General features: G+C 33.4%; 1 protein-coding gene across 2 annotated transcripts in view; it reads left to right on the forward strand.

The window, feature by feature from the left end:
* The window catches only part of ANGPT2 (angiopoietin 2), a 41,251-nt gene extending 26,847 nt beyond the window's left edge, over positions 1-14,404 (forward strand). For both annotated transcript variants that reach the window (XM_050316100.1, XM_050316102.1), the window contains 5 exons: positions 957-1,084; positions 7,741-7,842; positions 8,385-8,551; positions 11,651-11,781; positions 13,114-14,404. In XM_050316100.1, coding sequence (XP_050172057.1) covers positions 957-1,084; positions 7,741-7,842; positions 8,385-8,551; positions 11,651-11,781; positions 13,114-13,274 — 689 coding nt within the window. In that variant the 3' untranslated portion in view covers positions 13,275-14,404. The remainder of the gene's footprint in view (positions 1-956; positions 1,085-7,740; positions 7,843-8,384; positions 8,552-11,650; positions 11,782-13,113) is intronic.
* The last annotated feature ends 329 nt before the right edge of the window (positions 14,405-14,733 follow it).

Raw genomic sequence — 14,733 nt, forward strand, 5'->3', positions numbered from 1 at the left:
ATTAAAACACTGAACGTGTTATTTTTATATTTAAGGCAAAACACTTAAACAGGTAAATAATGAATAAGCAAGCTAAAAAGAACATAATAAGCAAATGTAATATAAGCACGTATTTATATGCCACCTAAACGTTTGTAGTAACTGACTGTGCTTTTTAGATTGAATTAAAAGGGAACAAAACCAACACAGAACCAACACAGAACCAACTCCAAAAGGTTCAAATATGAAATATGAGTCAGCAGGCGAAATGCCAGGAAATTCCAAACTCCATAGTTATAAAGAACTGAACAAAAAGATGAACTTCAGATTGTTCTGTAGAATAAGAAGGCTTAGACATATGAAAATGTGTTTTTTACACAAATCAATGCCAGAAGGGATGTCTCTGCAGTGGGTTGGGCTAAGCTACCAAGCTTCAGGTTGCTACATATAAACTTGTTCCTGCTCAGCACAGGGGCAAAGAAAAATATCTAAAATCTTTGCAAGAGTAGTTCCACCAATCTGCTGTGTTATAAAAGATTTCATAACTCTTACACTGAATTTTACAGTATTAGAGTATTGCCCAAAAATGATTACTAACATAATCACTTGCTAGTTAGGTATTTATGTAGTAATAGTTAATGAGCACAGACGTTGTAATACACGTAAGAGTCCAGCAAAGGCAATGAGTGGAAGCAGAAACTGTTTAACTGAATGTCACGCAATATCCTAAGTTTTCTTATTCAACATAAGTATTGGCATTTTCAATTTATGAAGCAACCAGACTCCTATCAGAATAATGTCTGTAAATAATACAAAGTAACAACATGCATAGTAAGTATCTTGATCTGTCATTTCTTTCAGGACCAGACATTTTTTTCTGAGATGGAAAGCTTTAAGCTGATTACATAATAATTGCTTCTCAGTAACTTTTATTTGTATTCTCTTAATGCCTTCCATTTCAATTGTATTTTTAATAGCTAAGAACAACTTCATAGCTAAAGAGGAGCAAATCAGCTTCAAGGACTGTGCTGAAGCTTTCAAATCTGGACTGACAACAAGTGGAATCTACACTTTAACAGTTTCAAACACTGCACAAGAAAAGAAGGTAGGATAAAGAGCTACCTAGGCATACTGGATGTTAAAAGTTATTTGATCTGGCAAATATGCTATTTTGAAGGCTAGTTAATAGTGAAGTTTACTACTTACTAAGGTCTTTTTATAAGCATTTCATCACTCCTAGGTCACAATATCTAAAAGGAAATAAAAAATCCTTCAGGTGAAACCTTGGCTCAGTTAAAATGAGTGAGCATTTTGTTGTTTGTGTCAGCATGCCAGAATTTAATTCCTTTTTCTGCAAAATTAGCGCAGCTAAAGCAATAATGTACTGTTATTTCTTCATAAAGTCTGTAACTCCATCAGAGTTTCTCTGCATGATCTGCAGACTCCTGTCTCCTCTTAAGTTCTTAGTTCTTTCATATGCCCAAGTCTCTTCACGTGGCAAAAGGAGGTAAAATCAGGGACACTGAAGAGTACTCATGGATGTAGACTCATGACAGAGTTTTAAGGACATTAGTATAACAATTGCATTAACAATTAGATCAGCACGACTGACACTGGGTAACTTTTCTGGAAAATACTGCTCTGATTTAAATAAAAGGTGAGTTTGCAGTGGTTTCACTAGATCAGTTTAAATTCCTCTGTGGGTATTTTTTCCCTATGTGTTTAACTGAAATGAACTTCAGCATCAATTTCAGTTAAAGCAGTACACCATAGCTCTATAGAAGAGAGCTCGAGCTAAAAATGGCACTCAGTAGATAAAACATTGGATGCCTGACAGATGCTCCATCTACTGAAATAAATAAAATGATAAAGCTTCAGATAGTACAAGTCAATTGAAACAGTAAACAGAACGTGAAAGGGAGAAAAGTCACACATGGATTGTCAGGATAAAAAACCAAACCCTGTTGGGAGGAATGGGGCACAAACGATGAATGTTTGTTTCTAACTTTTCAGACACAGCTGACGAGGCTAAAGAACATTTGAATATAAAAAAAAATTGCTTAATATATTTCTTAGACAAACACTAAATAATTTTCTAATGTTTTTATTTTCTAATTTCTACTGTAGACATTTTCTTACACAAAAAAAGGGAAATATTTAGTGGAGCTCCTAAGGCTCTACTTTATTACATCAGAAAAACTAACAGAAAATTAAAAAGAACCCAGAGAAAAATGAGGCACATGTGAAAAGAAATTGATAAAACCCTGACAGAGAAATTATTTTTCCCCCAAGCTTGGATAGCAAAGGTTTAGAGATGAAATTCACTAGTGACTAGTCTTTGAAGTGCCAGAACTTCATCTAGCTCAAGCCAGACTGTGATCTTTATATTTACAAAGCTCTCAGCTAAAGAAAATAAGCAATTTGTTTGGGTAACACCTATAAAATACAACAGATAAAACCTGCAAATTTTTTGCAGATATCATCTAGAAAAATTATTTGCAGTCAGCTTTTCTTGGGGAAAAAAAAAAGCTGGTTTTGTTGTCAAATATTCTCATCTAAATACAACTGTTTCACAGGAAAGTTAGTTACATAAGATGGCATAAAATGCAAAGCTGAATGATATTTAAATAGCATAGATATCTACAATCACAATTTTAAAAGCTAAAGGAGATGCAAGCGACTACACCTCTGAAGTAATAGATTGCAGCAGTCTTTGTTAGACATCTCAGGAAGGTTTACATTCCTTGGATCTCTTACTATTACTTGTCTCAAGCTTTTTTCTTTGGTTTTAATTTTACTGTCATATATAATAGACAGAGCATGCATATTTTCTAAAAGCAGATGCAAGTGCAGGACATATTACAGAATGAAAATTTCTGTCATAAACTTTAACACTGCATTTTCAAAAGTACAGTCACAATTTCATAGACTATAAAATATTACATGCTTTACATTTGAACATGGAGGTTTAAAACACTTAACATAAATACCCATTTTGGTAACTAGGATAAAAAGTAGTTAAAATGTACTAATTTAACTAAGTTACTATTAAATCAGTAATTTAATAATTATAAAGAATTTAAATCGTTTTCTGCCCACCTCAGATAGAAAAAAGACAGGGAAGGTTTTACTTACCATATGACATTGAAAATAAGAGACTAAAAAAGTTTTAATCTGATGCTGATTTTTTATACAAATATAGAGGAGTTGTCAAGGGAAGTGAAGGTTTAGGGATAATCAACATGTTACACCATTTTCAACTGTTTATGATGTGGATGGCTACTCAGACCAGGAAACAGAGTGACCTTTTTTATTTGCCAAAAGTGCTGCACTGCTGTTTATGTTTTCATCTTTTCCTCTTGTAACACCTTCTGACCTCCCAACGGGCTTATAAACAACTCCTGTGTAATCTGTAACTGATCCCACTTTACTAATTTGTCTCCCATCATAATCCAAAACTAAGGAACTGCATATGAGAGTCGAGAGGAAAACAATTATTTAATTCCATTAATATTTTCAAGCTTTCCTGTTCTGCACCAGGACAAAAGCTAAGTCCTTTTAAAAACACTGAGGAAAAACAGCAGAAGACTGCTGACACAAGGAAAAATGGCAGAGGCAAACCCATGAAAAGTCAATAGTTTCATGTTTACAGCAACCACATGAACCAATTAACCTCCTGGTCTTAACCAGGCAGAGGACATAAAACTGTTACCAACATATTACCCCAAAGCTTAAAATAGTGACTGAAACAGTGGCTAAGCTCTTTCCCATTTCCACCCATGTGTAGCTGAATTTTTGTCCCAGAACTGACACACATTCAGAGCCAAGGCCTTTTAACCAAAACTTTCTTGCAGACAGTGATTTGGGCAAGGTTGGATTTACCAACAAAATGGTTTATCGGAACCTTCCAAAAAACTAGTCATTTTAAAAGGAGCTTATGCAGTGGTCTTTATGTCTAAAATACACATACACATTGTTTCCAATGCCAAGCATTAAAAAAGATCATATTTGTAGCTTCACCAATACAGTAAGAATAAGTAAGATGATTATGGGTTTTTTTCTATGAATCTTAGAAGTCTCATCATCTGTCTTTTACTGATAGCTGGTATTAAGTTAAATTAAATTATAAACCTTGTGTGTAGTTATTTTTTCCAGAACAAGGAAACTCAGATTGCAGTTCTTATCTAGTCACATCTCTAGGAGGCAGAGACAGCAGAATACAAAATCACTGAACTGCACTTGCTTTGGCATAAAAACTGTAGTGGATCTTCATCCTGATAACTCAGCCTGAGCCTTACCATTCACAAAGTAGGTCTGAAAACACATCCCAAATACCCTCTCACAGTGCCACAGCTGCTAGAATTGTAAGCACTGAAGCAGTTCACAAGATACTTCAAATATTCCCCATTCTAATTTGTTGTAACTTGAGAGGCTAATCTCTTTATTCTTTTTGGCATCTGTTTGAAGACTCCTGCTGCCAGTCTAATCTCGGTATCTATTTTTACTAGTTTTATCAAATGTTACATGTCTTCCTTTTGAATATAAAACCTAGGCTAGGTTGAAAGGTCAGAAGACTTCTGTTCTAGTAACAAGTGATAAAAGAAAGCCTTAGAGATGACTGATATTTTTGGTGTGGAAACATTATACTCCCAAATTTACATAAACTTCTAAAAATTGTTACTGGTAAAAAAAATCTATATGAGATTTTTATGGATATCTCTTCTCCAATTTCCTGTTATGTGTTTCAGTTCCTAGTGAGTTGCTTTTCCTTTTGAGAACAAATTTGCAGTACCCCAGCATTTATTCCAATAAACCTATAGTGCCTATAACAGCTAGTTATCTTACCATTCACTTACAAAATGGATACTGCCTGTTACAGGAATATTTCATGTAGGACATCCACAGTCATTCACTGTTCAAGAATATTTTAATCTAATTAGAACATAATAAAGTGTTATTTAAAGGCATTTATTACTTCAAAGTAGTAATTCCAACTGAGTAAAAATTTAGATGGTAGGCATCAAGGAAATGGAATGTAACATTCAAAAAACCCATCAATTAACATCTACAGTAGCAATCTCAACTGGACTTGCGGCTCTAGTAAATTAATACATGGGCTCCTACTGTACATAGTTAAAAACTCCATGTTACAGAGAAGGGTGAAACAGTTCTGTTCTCCATCTGACTTATACTGTTCTTTCAAGTGGGGTGAAGCTTCAGAATCAACAACTTTCTCTACAACCAATGATATTTTACCATTGTTAAATCAGCTTTTAAACTTGTAGTAATGCTTAATAAAAGTATCTGCATCTGCTTTAGCCCATTCTTAGTATCCTTCATAGCCCTCTGTGGAAATTAGTTTTCACATATACATTACACTTCATGAATTAGCTTTCTGAAACAGATTGATAATCTCTTACATCTTTTCTCTTTTCTTTACAAGGTAATTTTTATTTTAACTAAATAAAATTTATATACTGTTACCAATTTTTTACCAATCATTAAATACAGATGTTATTCAAAACAAAGAAAAACCAGGCTTAGAGGTGCAAGGAATCGCATACATCAGTACAAATTAAAGTTGCTGCTTTCAATTAAATTCAATTCACATGATATACTTTAAGCAGTAATCCCTAATCCAACTCTTTTCCTTATATATTTTATCTTTCCTAAAATCTCAAATTGAATGTCTCATTATTCTCTGATGTTGAACAAAGAGTCTAGATACAAGCTTAAAATAGAGTATCTGCTTTGGATTTCTAATGTGCTATGGCCTATTGAAACACTAAAATATTTGATATTTGCAGCTGAAAGGGCTTTCTTTCTGAAAAGACACTGCTTGAACTGTAAATACATTGTTTGAGTTATATAAATATATACGTTTCTGTGTGCATAACATACGTACAATCCACATATCCTAAAAGAACCAACTACACTGAAAATTTAGTAAGGAGAATTCTTTACTTCCTAAAATGACACACATAAAACTGCCGTAGGACAGAAGGAAATTCTGGCTTCTCTGAAGTCACACTTTTTCAATGAATTTGCAGGATGTTTAACAGTTCAAAGAGCTCAAATCTGCTAACTGCTAACACTGATAAGCCAGTGACCCAAAGAAGAGGATGAAAAAGCCATACAGCTTCAGTGTTATTCAGTCACGATTTGGGACATCTATAGGCACACTGTGACAAGCAGCAGTAATAAGTTAGGTAATAAGTAAGACCACTGAGAGAATTTTTAAACAAAGAAGGAAACATCCAAATTCATACTGAAATGCTTGGCTAGGTTATTTATTTATTTATTTAGTCTGTACAGATGAAATATCCTATCAAAGTGTAGGAAGTAAAATCTTAGCTCCACAGCTGTAAATGGGAAGACACAACTTCCCTTAATAGATGAAAAGACCTAGAATACAGATTAGAAGTTAATTTAATATTAGTAGTTTAATATTCACAATAGAATACAAAAACTTTTCAAAGATGTGAAACAATTCTGAAGAAGACTCAGAACTTTAGTATCTTGGCAGAAAGTGGTAAAAAAAAAATTAAACTTACAAATGAGAGAGTTAATTCACAGTTAATAAACTGTGAATTCTCCAGACAGGAATACTTGTACAAGCAATTTAATTTTTTTCTTAAAGATAGTATTGGTACTAACATGCAATTTAAATAGATACTGACTTCACTTTGCCTTTCGTTGTACTGAATTACACAAGCTCCATTAACATCTCCATTAACTTCACACATCTAGCTATAAGTTCTGTTAGTTTCACAAAAGCAGAATTAGATGCAACAATTTAAAATCCTTTGTCAAGAAAAATTGTACTACTCACATATTTACAACATTTTCTTGTTAATTTGTCCTCTATTTCTCCCAAACATCACCCCAAAATTCCTGTTAATTGTCAAAAGACTTTTTTTCCATCAACTTCTCCCCAATACACTGGCACCTTCAGTAACACCTTTCATCTCTGACACTGTAGTGATTTAATCTAGGAGGAGACTGACTGAGCAAGACACCTATAAACTTGAATTTTACTGTGCCAGGGATGCATTTATTGGGAATTCTAACAGTGAGTTCAGTGAACTGCCTATTACATGTCAGTCCTTTCAAAGTTTTAGCAATGACTTGGTAAAATCAAAGGTGATTTAGGAATATTTGGAAACATCTTATAGTTGTTACTTTTGTGTTCAAGAATATAAGACATTCATTGCAGTCTGTATAATGTGACTTCAGGATTTAACTTTGAGATAATAACAGTTCTACACCTAGATTTAACATTGGGGTCAGACCATTTGCAAAGGCACTGAACAATGACTGTGGAAATAAAACTATATTTCAGTTTGCTTACTGCCTGAACTTGACAGCATACTCTGAAAAGCCATGGGAACTTGTACAGATCTCTCACAGAAAAGATGGAGAACTGAAAACATCTTTTAGAAAAAATATATCATGAGGAAACTCACAAAGATACCAGTGCAAGAGGGAAGTACAGAATAAGAAATTACATTCCTTTTTTTTTTCCTTCGTTTAACAGCAGCTACCAGCTATTTTTAAGGTGTCATTTGTATTCTGTTAAGTGTGATACAGAGGAATATACAGAGGAATCACATCTATTTGTGGACAACCACAACTGATTTGTACGACAGCTATGAAAAACCTGCATTTTTGTGTAACACATATTTTGCACACAACTTGCCTTTCTGGGTTTTTGTTGCCATGACTGCATGCACTTCAGCTGTTACACACTTACTCTGACAGGCCTACTGTGACATGGAAACTGGTGGAGGAGGTTGGACAGTTATTCAGAGACGTGAAGATGGTAGTGTGGACTTCCATCGGACATGGAAAGAGTACAAGATGGTAAGCAGTGTTTTCTGAAGCCTTAATATTAGTTATTATTATTTGAAATCTAATACACTAGAGTTACATTAATAGCATTCTTAGAATGTAAACAACTTAAAAAAGTTGTCCATGTCCTTAGATGCTCATTCAGAAAATGTCAGAATCAAATAAGTTGTTTGTCTAAGCAGACTTGCAAGTGTGATGTTTGTTTTTAAAGAGAAACCTTACTTTTCTTTAATCAACTGTTCCATCATACGTCTACATTTTTTGAGTTATTTATATTTGTGTTTCTAGTGGCAACAGTCGAAACTGCTACAAATCTATGAAGTAATACTGATTCACTGTTTCAGATTCCTGAGCTTGTCTTTGCTGAAATTAACTTTTTGAAATATTACACACCAGTAACCCTCATAGATACAGCAAAATCGTCAGTTGACAGACTTGAAAACTATTAAACTTGAAAATAGATAAAGTGATAATATCAAACTTAAACAAAAAAACCCAACAAAAACAAAGCTTTAATATAACATGTAGTTTAAAATATACACCTTGAATTACAGGGATTTGGTGATCCTGCTGGGGAGTACTGGCTGGGAAATGAGTTTGTTTCTCAACTGACTAATCAGAAGCGTTACGTTCTTAAAATACACCTGAAAGACTGGGAAGGAAATGAGGCATATTCATTGTATGACCATTTCTCTCTAGCAAGTGAAGAACTAAAATACAGGTAAGCAGAAAAATCAGACTTGAATAAAACAAAGCTTTTACAGTAATCATTCTAAACTGTGTAGATGCATGACCTTATTTTGTACAAGTCATGACTATTTTCCATTTCACTCAGAAAATAATGTTTGCTTCATTTTTCACCTATTGCCTAAATAATTATTTCTTTTTCCAAAGGAGAAATTGTGTATTATTCTAGTGCACACTGCCTGAGTGTAACACAAAAAATGCAAAGATGAAGAGATGGTAGAGAATAAGATAGGATACATGTGCCAGTATAATAGATAGGAGTGCACAGTCATCAGGACAATAGGAACCTGTCTGCAGTTGCTATCAAATCCTGATTCCCTGCAATAAATACATTTCTGGAAGATGGATGACTAAGATGAAGGCTTTCCCACTTAAGTCAGTGGCTAGTAGGAACTGTTCTATTGTCATGAAGAGCAGACTGAGGTAATCTGACCTGATGCCTCCATGACCCACTGGTTAAGATTTTCAAAGAATAACTCTCTTACCTGTGAAAATGAAGCAAATGTGCATTTTAACCACCAACAAACTTCTTAATTTAACCACCAGATTTTAATGGACCTTTTGTTTATGCTCCCATCATACTGTAAAATGTAAAGCTTCATAATTTCTTCTTATATCTTAGTTAGAATAATAAATAATACAAATTTCAAATAATTTTTGTATAAATACTATCAAAGTATTATACACTTTAAATAGTATCATAGTATTATACATTTTGAAATAATATCATCCACAGCTGAAATATATGGGCAGTTTATAGTTTATTCTCCAGGCTCTCTGTAAATGCAGGAGATATTGTTTGATTTGCTCTAGAAGAAACTAGAGACTCCACAGCATAACAGATGCTTTCCTACTACATGGTCCATGAACTGTTTCTTTTTAGTAATCATACAGAATCATGGAGCTTTAGGTGACTGGACAGAAAAATTATGTACATTTAGGTGAATTTCTCCAAGATTTCTAGCAGCTATTTGTTGTAAATAAAGTTAATCTGACACCTGAGAGAACTTGATGCTGTTATTTCAACTCAAATCTTATTGCAAGCAAAGCAATTCCAAACTATCAGCATCTGCCCCCCAGAAAACATTAGATCTTAATGCCTTCGTAGTATACAGTTGTCTCAACTCCAAAGTAAATATTTTTTCATCTGGTAACAGTCAGAATCTACAGCAGAGATTTTTTTTAAAGTAATTCTTTAAAATACTTAGAAAGGCAACCTTTGCAAATTGGGTCATTACCCTTGTCTACTTACAGTATTAAAAAATAATTACTGAAAACTAAGATGGTAAAAGAAACTTTCTTATAATATGCAACCAAACATGGAATGAATCATAAAATGGTTTAAAGAATATATTTAACATTATGAAAAAGAAAAAAAAAATCCAAACCACAAAGAAAGTATTCAATTAAGAGTATCTTCGATGCCCCATCTAGGGGGCAGTGTTCAAGGCCAGGCTGGACAGGGCTTTGAGCAATCTGGTTTAGTGAAAGTGTGAAATCTGGTTTAGTGTAAGGAGGATTGGAACTAGGTGATCTCTAAGGTCCCTTCCAACCCAAACCATTCTATGAATCTGTGATCCATTAAGTAAGAAACGATTAATACATTCCAAATGCTGGAAAGATTATGAGTTGGACCATAAAACTGAGATAGAATGGACTTTGAATCAAACTTTCTGACCTCAAAGCTAAGAAGTCAAACCAGGTTTCTCAGGGCTTTTCAGTTATGTCTTGATAACCTCCAAAGGTGGAGACTGCACAATCTGCTTCTCTGTCCTCATGGCAAAAAAGGTTTTCCTGATATCCAGTCAGAACCTCTCATTTCAATTTCCATCCACTCCCTCTCATCTTCTGTTATATTAAGCTGTACTTAAAAAATTTATTAATAACAGTAAGTGAATAATACTGTGCCTACATTCGACTTCAAATTATATTTAAGAATCAAGCCTAGGCACATACATTACACTTGGAAATTTTAATAATAATTTATGTTATAAATTGCCTTGTATAATTTTGAACTCATCTTAAAAAAAAAACAGAATAAATTTTTGGAAAGACATTTTTGAGAAAATCTGTAATGAGCTGATCTTTTGAAACCTAAATGAGTAAAAATTCATTCATTCAATATGTTTTCAAATAAGGAATACAAAATGTGTTAAAATAATCTGTTAAACTCCCAAAGACAACTTCTATCATAAGCGAGAATTACATGGAAGATAAAGATTGATTCAGGGACAAGTTAATTCTCCTCAGAGATTCAGATCTCCTCCTTAAACAAACAGAATGCCTCTGAGAAGCATGAGTTATTTGATACAGAAATTCAACCACCAAAGAGATACTATGAGAGCAGAGGGTTCAAGTCTTTCCAGTTCGGTGTCCTGTGTCTCTCCCCACTGAGACTGCATCAGCACCTGTGTAAGCACATCCCAACACAGCAGCAGCCTCACTGAAAGCTTACCTTGCCAGGGAATTGAAGAAAACTTAAATACTTGCGAGGATTTCATGCTAATAAATCTATGAGAGATGTGAAAAAGAAGAATAATTAGGAAAGTAAAAAGGGAAATACTGAGAAACTTCTAAAATATCAGTTACTAGCTTGTAATTAATACTCCAGACAATGTTATTATTTCTGATATATGCAGTTATCATGCTAAACTGCTATGTTGTGCTAACAGCAGAATGGGAATCAAAATTTTTGTTTTAAACTTAATAAACAAATATTTGTAGTACTGTTACATAAGAGTACAACAGTGTACTTTCAGTATTAAGAAAAACATGATCTACATGAAAAATTCCAGGAGTTATTATATACTTGCTCTAATTTGCTTCTAATATGATGGCATGAACAAACAATCATCTCTATAAATGTGGAGGCTGTTCATTAGAATGTTGTGCTGACCACTTCTGTTCATATGAAAACATTATGCTGAAAAACAGCTTACAACAGTACATTGGCCAGAAGAGAACTTAACCATTTAAACAGGATATTTATTGCAAACTATTCCATCATTATTTTGCAGATCAGATACCATCAACTTCCACTTAATAATTGTTTTTCCATTTCTCACTTCTACAGGATTTACCTTAAAGGACTTACTGGGACAGCGGGCAAAATAAGTAGTATAAGCCAACCAGGAAATGATTTTAGCACAAAGGATGCAGACAATGACAAATGTATTTGCAAATGTTCACAAATGTTAACAGGAGGTAGGAATGTTTTTATGCTTTTCAGTCTTCCTATTTTTATTGGCAATGAAATTGTCTACGAGATAAACAGTGATAATTTTGAATTAGTAAATTTTGACTATTAAAAAAGCTCAAAGCTCACAGATAGAAACACTAGTATGGTGACTCCAAATGAAGTATTTTATCATTTGACAATGATTAGTTAAAGTAAAACAGGAGAAGTTAAAGCAGAGGAAAAAAGTCTCTAAAGCTGGGGTACAAGAAAGTCTGTAATTGTGGAACTAATCAGAGAGATAGCAGATTCTTCCTCCAAGGAATGAGATAATAGTCAGAGATCAAAACACAATTCCCTGCAAAAAACCTGTTTCAGAGATCCAGCTCATCAGTGAAATGGCTCCTGATTCTTTAGGTATAAACTCTTTCCCTCACTACCCAGAGAAGAAAATCCCCAAAAGCTGCTGTGTACTGCACATGTTACAGAAGGCAACACGAATTATAAATACATTTTGATAAAATTATGAAGTGGTAAAGATACATCACAGATATATCTACATTTTTCTAATGATTGTTCACTACTTATTTGAGTTCTAAGTGATATTTTTATCTTCAACCAAATTCTATAATTTGTTAATCAGAATTCCACATTCTGAAATGTAAACAACTTCTTTGTAAATTTGACTTCTCTTCCTGTTATCTCTTAAGCAATGGTTTGTTTTCCTATAGCGCAAGTTGCAAGAAAAAAAAGACAGCTTCAGTTTGTCCAAAAGGATAATTGGATTATTGCCCTGCAAAACAGAACACATATATTATCACCATCATAACAGAAGTATAAAAATAATATTAATAAAAATAAATTTTCCTTATGACCCACTAACAGGTCAGGACAACGAGGGCTGCTTTTTCCTCCTTCTCCTTCTTACCAAGTTTCAGAAGGTTTTGAATTGATCTGCACAGAGAACTGAATTAACCCTCTAGGAAGGATTAAGAAATGAGTTCAAATCTCTGAAGAACAGGAATTTACCAAAGAGTAAATAAAATCAAAGACAACTCAGTATCATTATAGTTCATGTTCTGCTCTCAGACTGTCAACAATGTCTGATGTTGTTAAGCTTGATTGAACACCTTCCCTTCTCAATTTTAAAGTACAATGTATTATATAAGCTTCAAGAATATGTAGTTGATACATAAAATACACTTCTTTTCTGAGTTTGAGGCAAGTGTTTTATACTGACAGTTCCAAATCATAAGAATGAAAAACTGGGTTTAGATTTCTTTTTCATTTTCAGACAACAAAGTGACCTTATATACTATTTTGAAAATTACTTCTGCTGATGTTTGTCTTCTGTCTTGCAGGATGGTGGTTTGATGCCTGTGGTCCTTCTAACCTCAATGGAATGTATTATCCATTACGACAGAACAACAACAAGTTTAATGGGATCAAGTGGTACTATTGGAAGGGCTCGGGATACTCTCTCAAAGCTACAACTATGATGATACGACCAGCAGATTTCTAAATGTTTTTGAGTTATGTGAATTGTACAGTTTTCAAAGACTTAATTTGCCAAGCATATAAACACACATCTGCAACTTGTCTCATTTTTCAAGCCCAGAAAACATGCACTAGTCTTCTGAAGGGGTCAGTTCAGTACAATTCCTGAATTGCAATAGCCTTGATCAGCTAAAGCTCATATTATTCAACCAGACACAAAGTCTAAAGCATCAACCTGATAGTGATTTGGCCAAATGACTGAATAAAAAGAACATCCAAGAAACTGTCAGACAAGGACTCTGTTTTACCGATCATTTACGCTATGTATGTGTTAGTAAATAACTGGAACTGTGAAAAAAACCCTAAAATAGTTTTAGAAATACGCATTTTGCCTCACCACTGTACTTTAAACATTAATATAAAACATTTAGTTAGATCTAGAACTATTTATCTTTATCTTTCTGTGTCATGTTTGCCCTTTATGTACATAAAAAAATACTTTCCTGTAATTAGTTCAATACTGTAGGCAGAGAATACATTCTTTCCCTCCATAATCTCCTAAACAATTCTTACACTTATTTGGGGATTTTTTCCAATAGCCCATATTATGTTATTTAACAGTGGAAAAACAACATTTGAATAGTTTGCATTTATTCTTGGGGAAATACCATGTACAAAAATCACCATTTCTTTCAGTTTGTACTATTATAGTTTCTTTAAATTACAAAAATTGCTATAAATTACAATATAGTATGTATTTCTTTATATTTTTATGAAGACTACACCTTTTTTCTTCCCTTGTCATTTACCTGTAAAATAATTGACCAGTATTCTACAAACTGAGACAACGGCATTAACACCAGATGTCCGGTTGTCTATGACAATCATGTATCACCTGGTGCTGTATTATATCTATATGTTTTGTAAAAATAACTTAAATGAAAAATATATGCATGTTCTTTGATACAATTAAAATTATGCTTATGAATTAAGATACAAATTACTACATTTTAAAACCAGGAAACAAAAATCTGAAAGTAATCTACGGTCACACTGTTGGGGTTTTTTTAAGTAAGGTTAGGAATTCTCCCTAAAAATTCTCTGTAGGTAGGCCCTCAATGTATGCCACAATGTGAATAAATTACTTTACTAGGTGATCTTTGCTTTTTTTTCCTCCATCTCATTTTGTTACTATATGCTTTAAGATTGTGTACTAAACACTACAGTTTGGATTGAGAAGATATTTCTTCAAAAATCACACAAAATATAATAATTTTTTTGAGATTTTTCCTCAAATTAAGCTTAGCTTTTACTTCTTATGCTTAGTCTTAGCCTTAAAGTACTATTTTGTAAAACTTTACTTTCAGCAGATGACTGAACTAGTTAAAACACAAGAACATAGCCCAAACCAAAACAAAATCCTCAGGCACAAAATTTTGGCAAACTTAGTTAACAAAAAGGGCAACAAGGCTCATGAAAGGTCT

The sequence above is a fragment of the Myiozetetes cayanensis genome, unplaced genomic scaffold, assembly GCF_022539395.1.
Source record: "Myiozetetes cayanensis isolate MyiCay16 unplaced genomic scaffold, myiCay2020 scf2-11, whole genome shotgun sequence".
Lineage (NCBI taxonomy): Eukaryota > Metazoa > Chordata > Aves > Passeriformes > Tyrannidae > Myiozetetes > Myiozetetes cayanensis.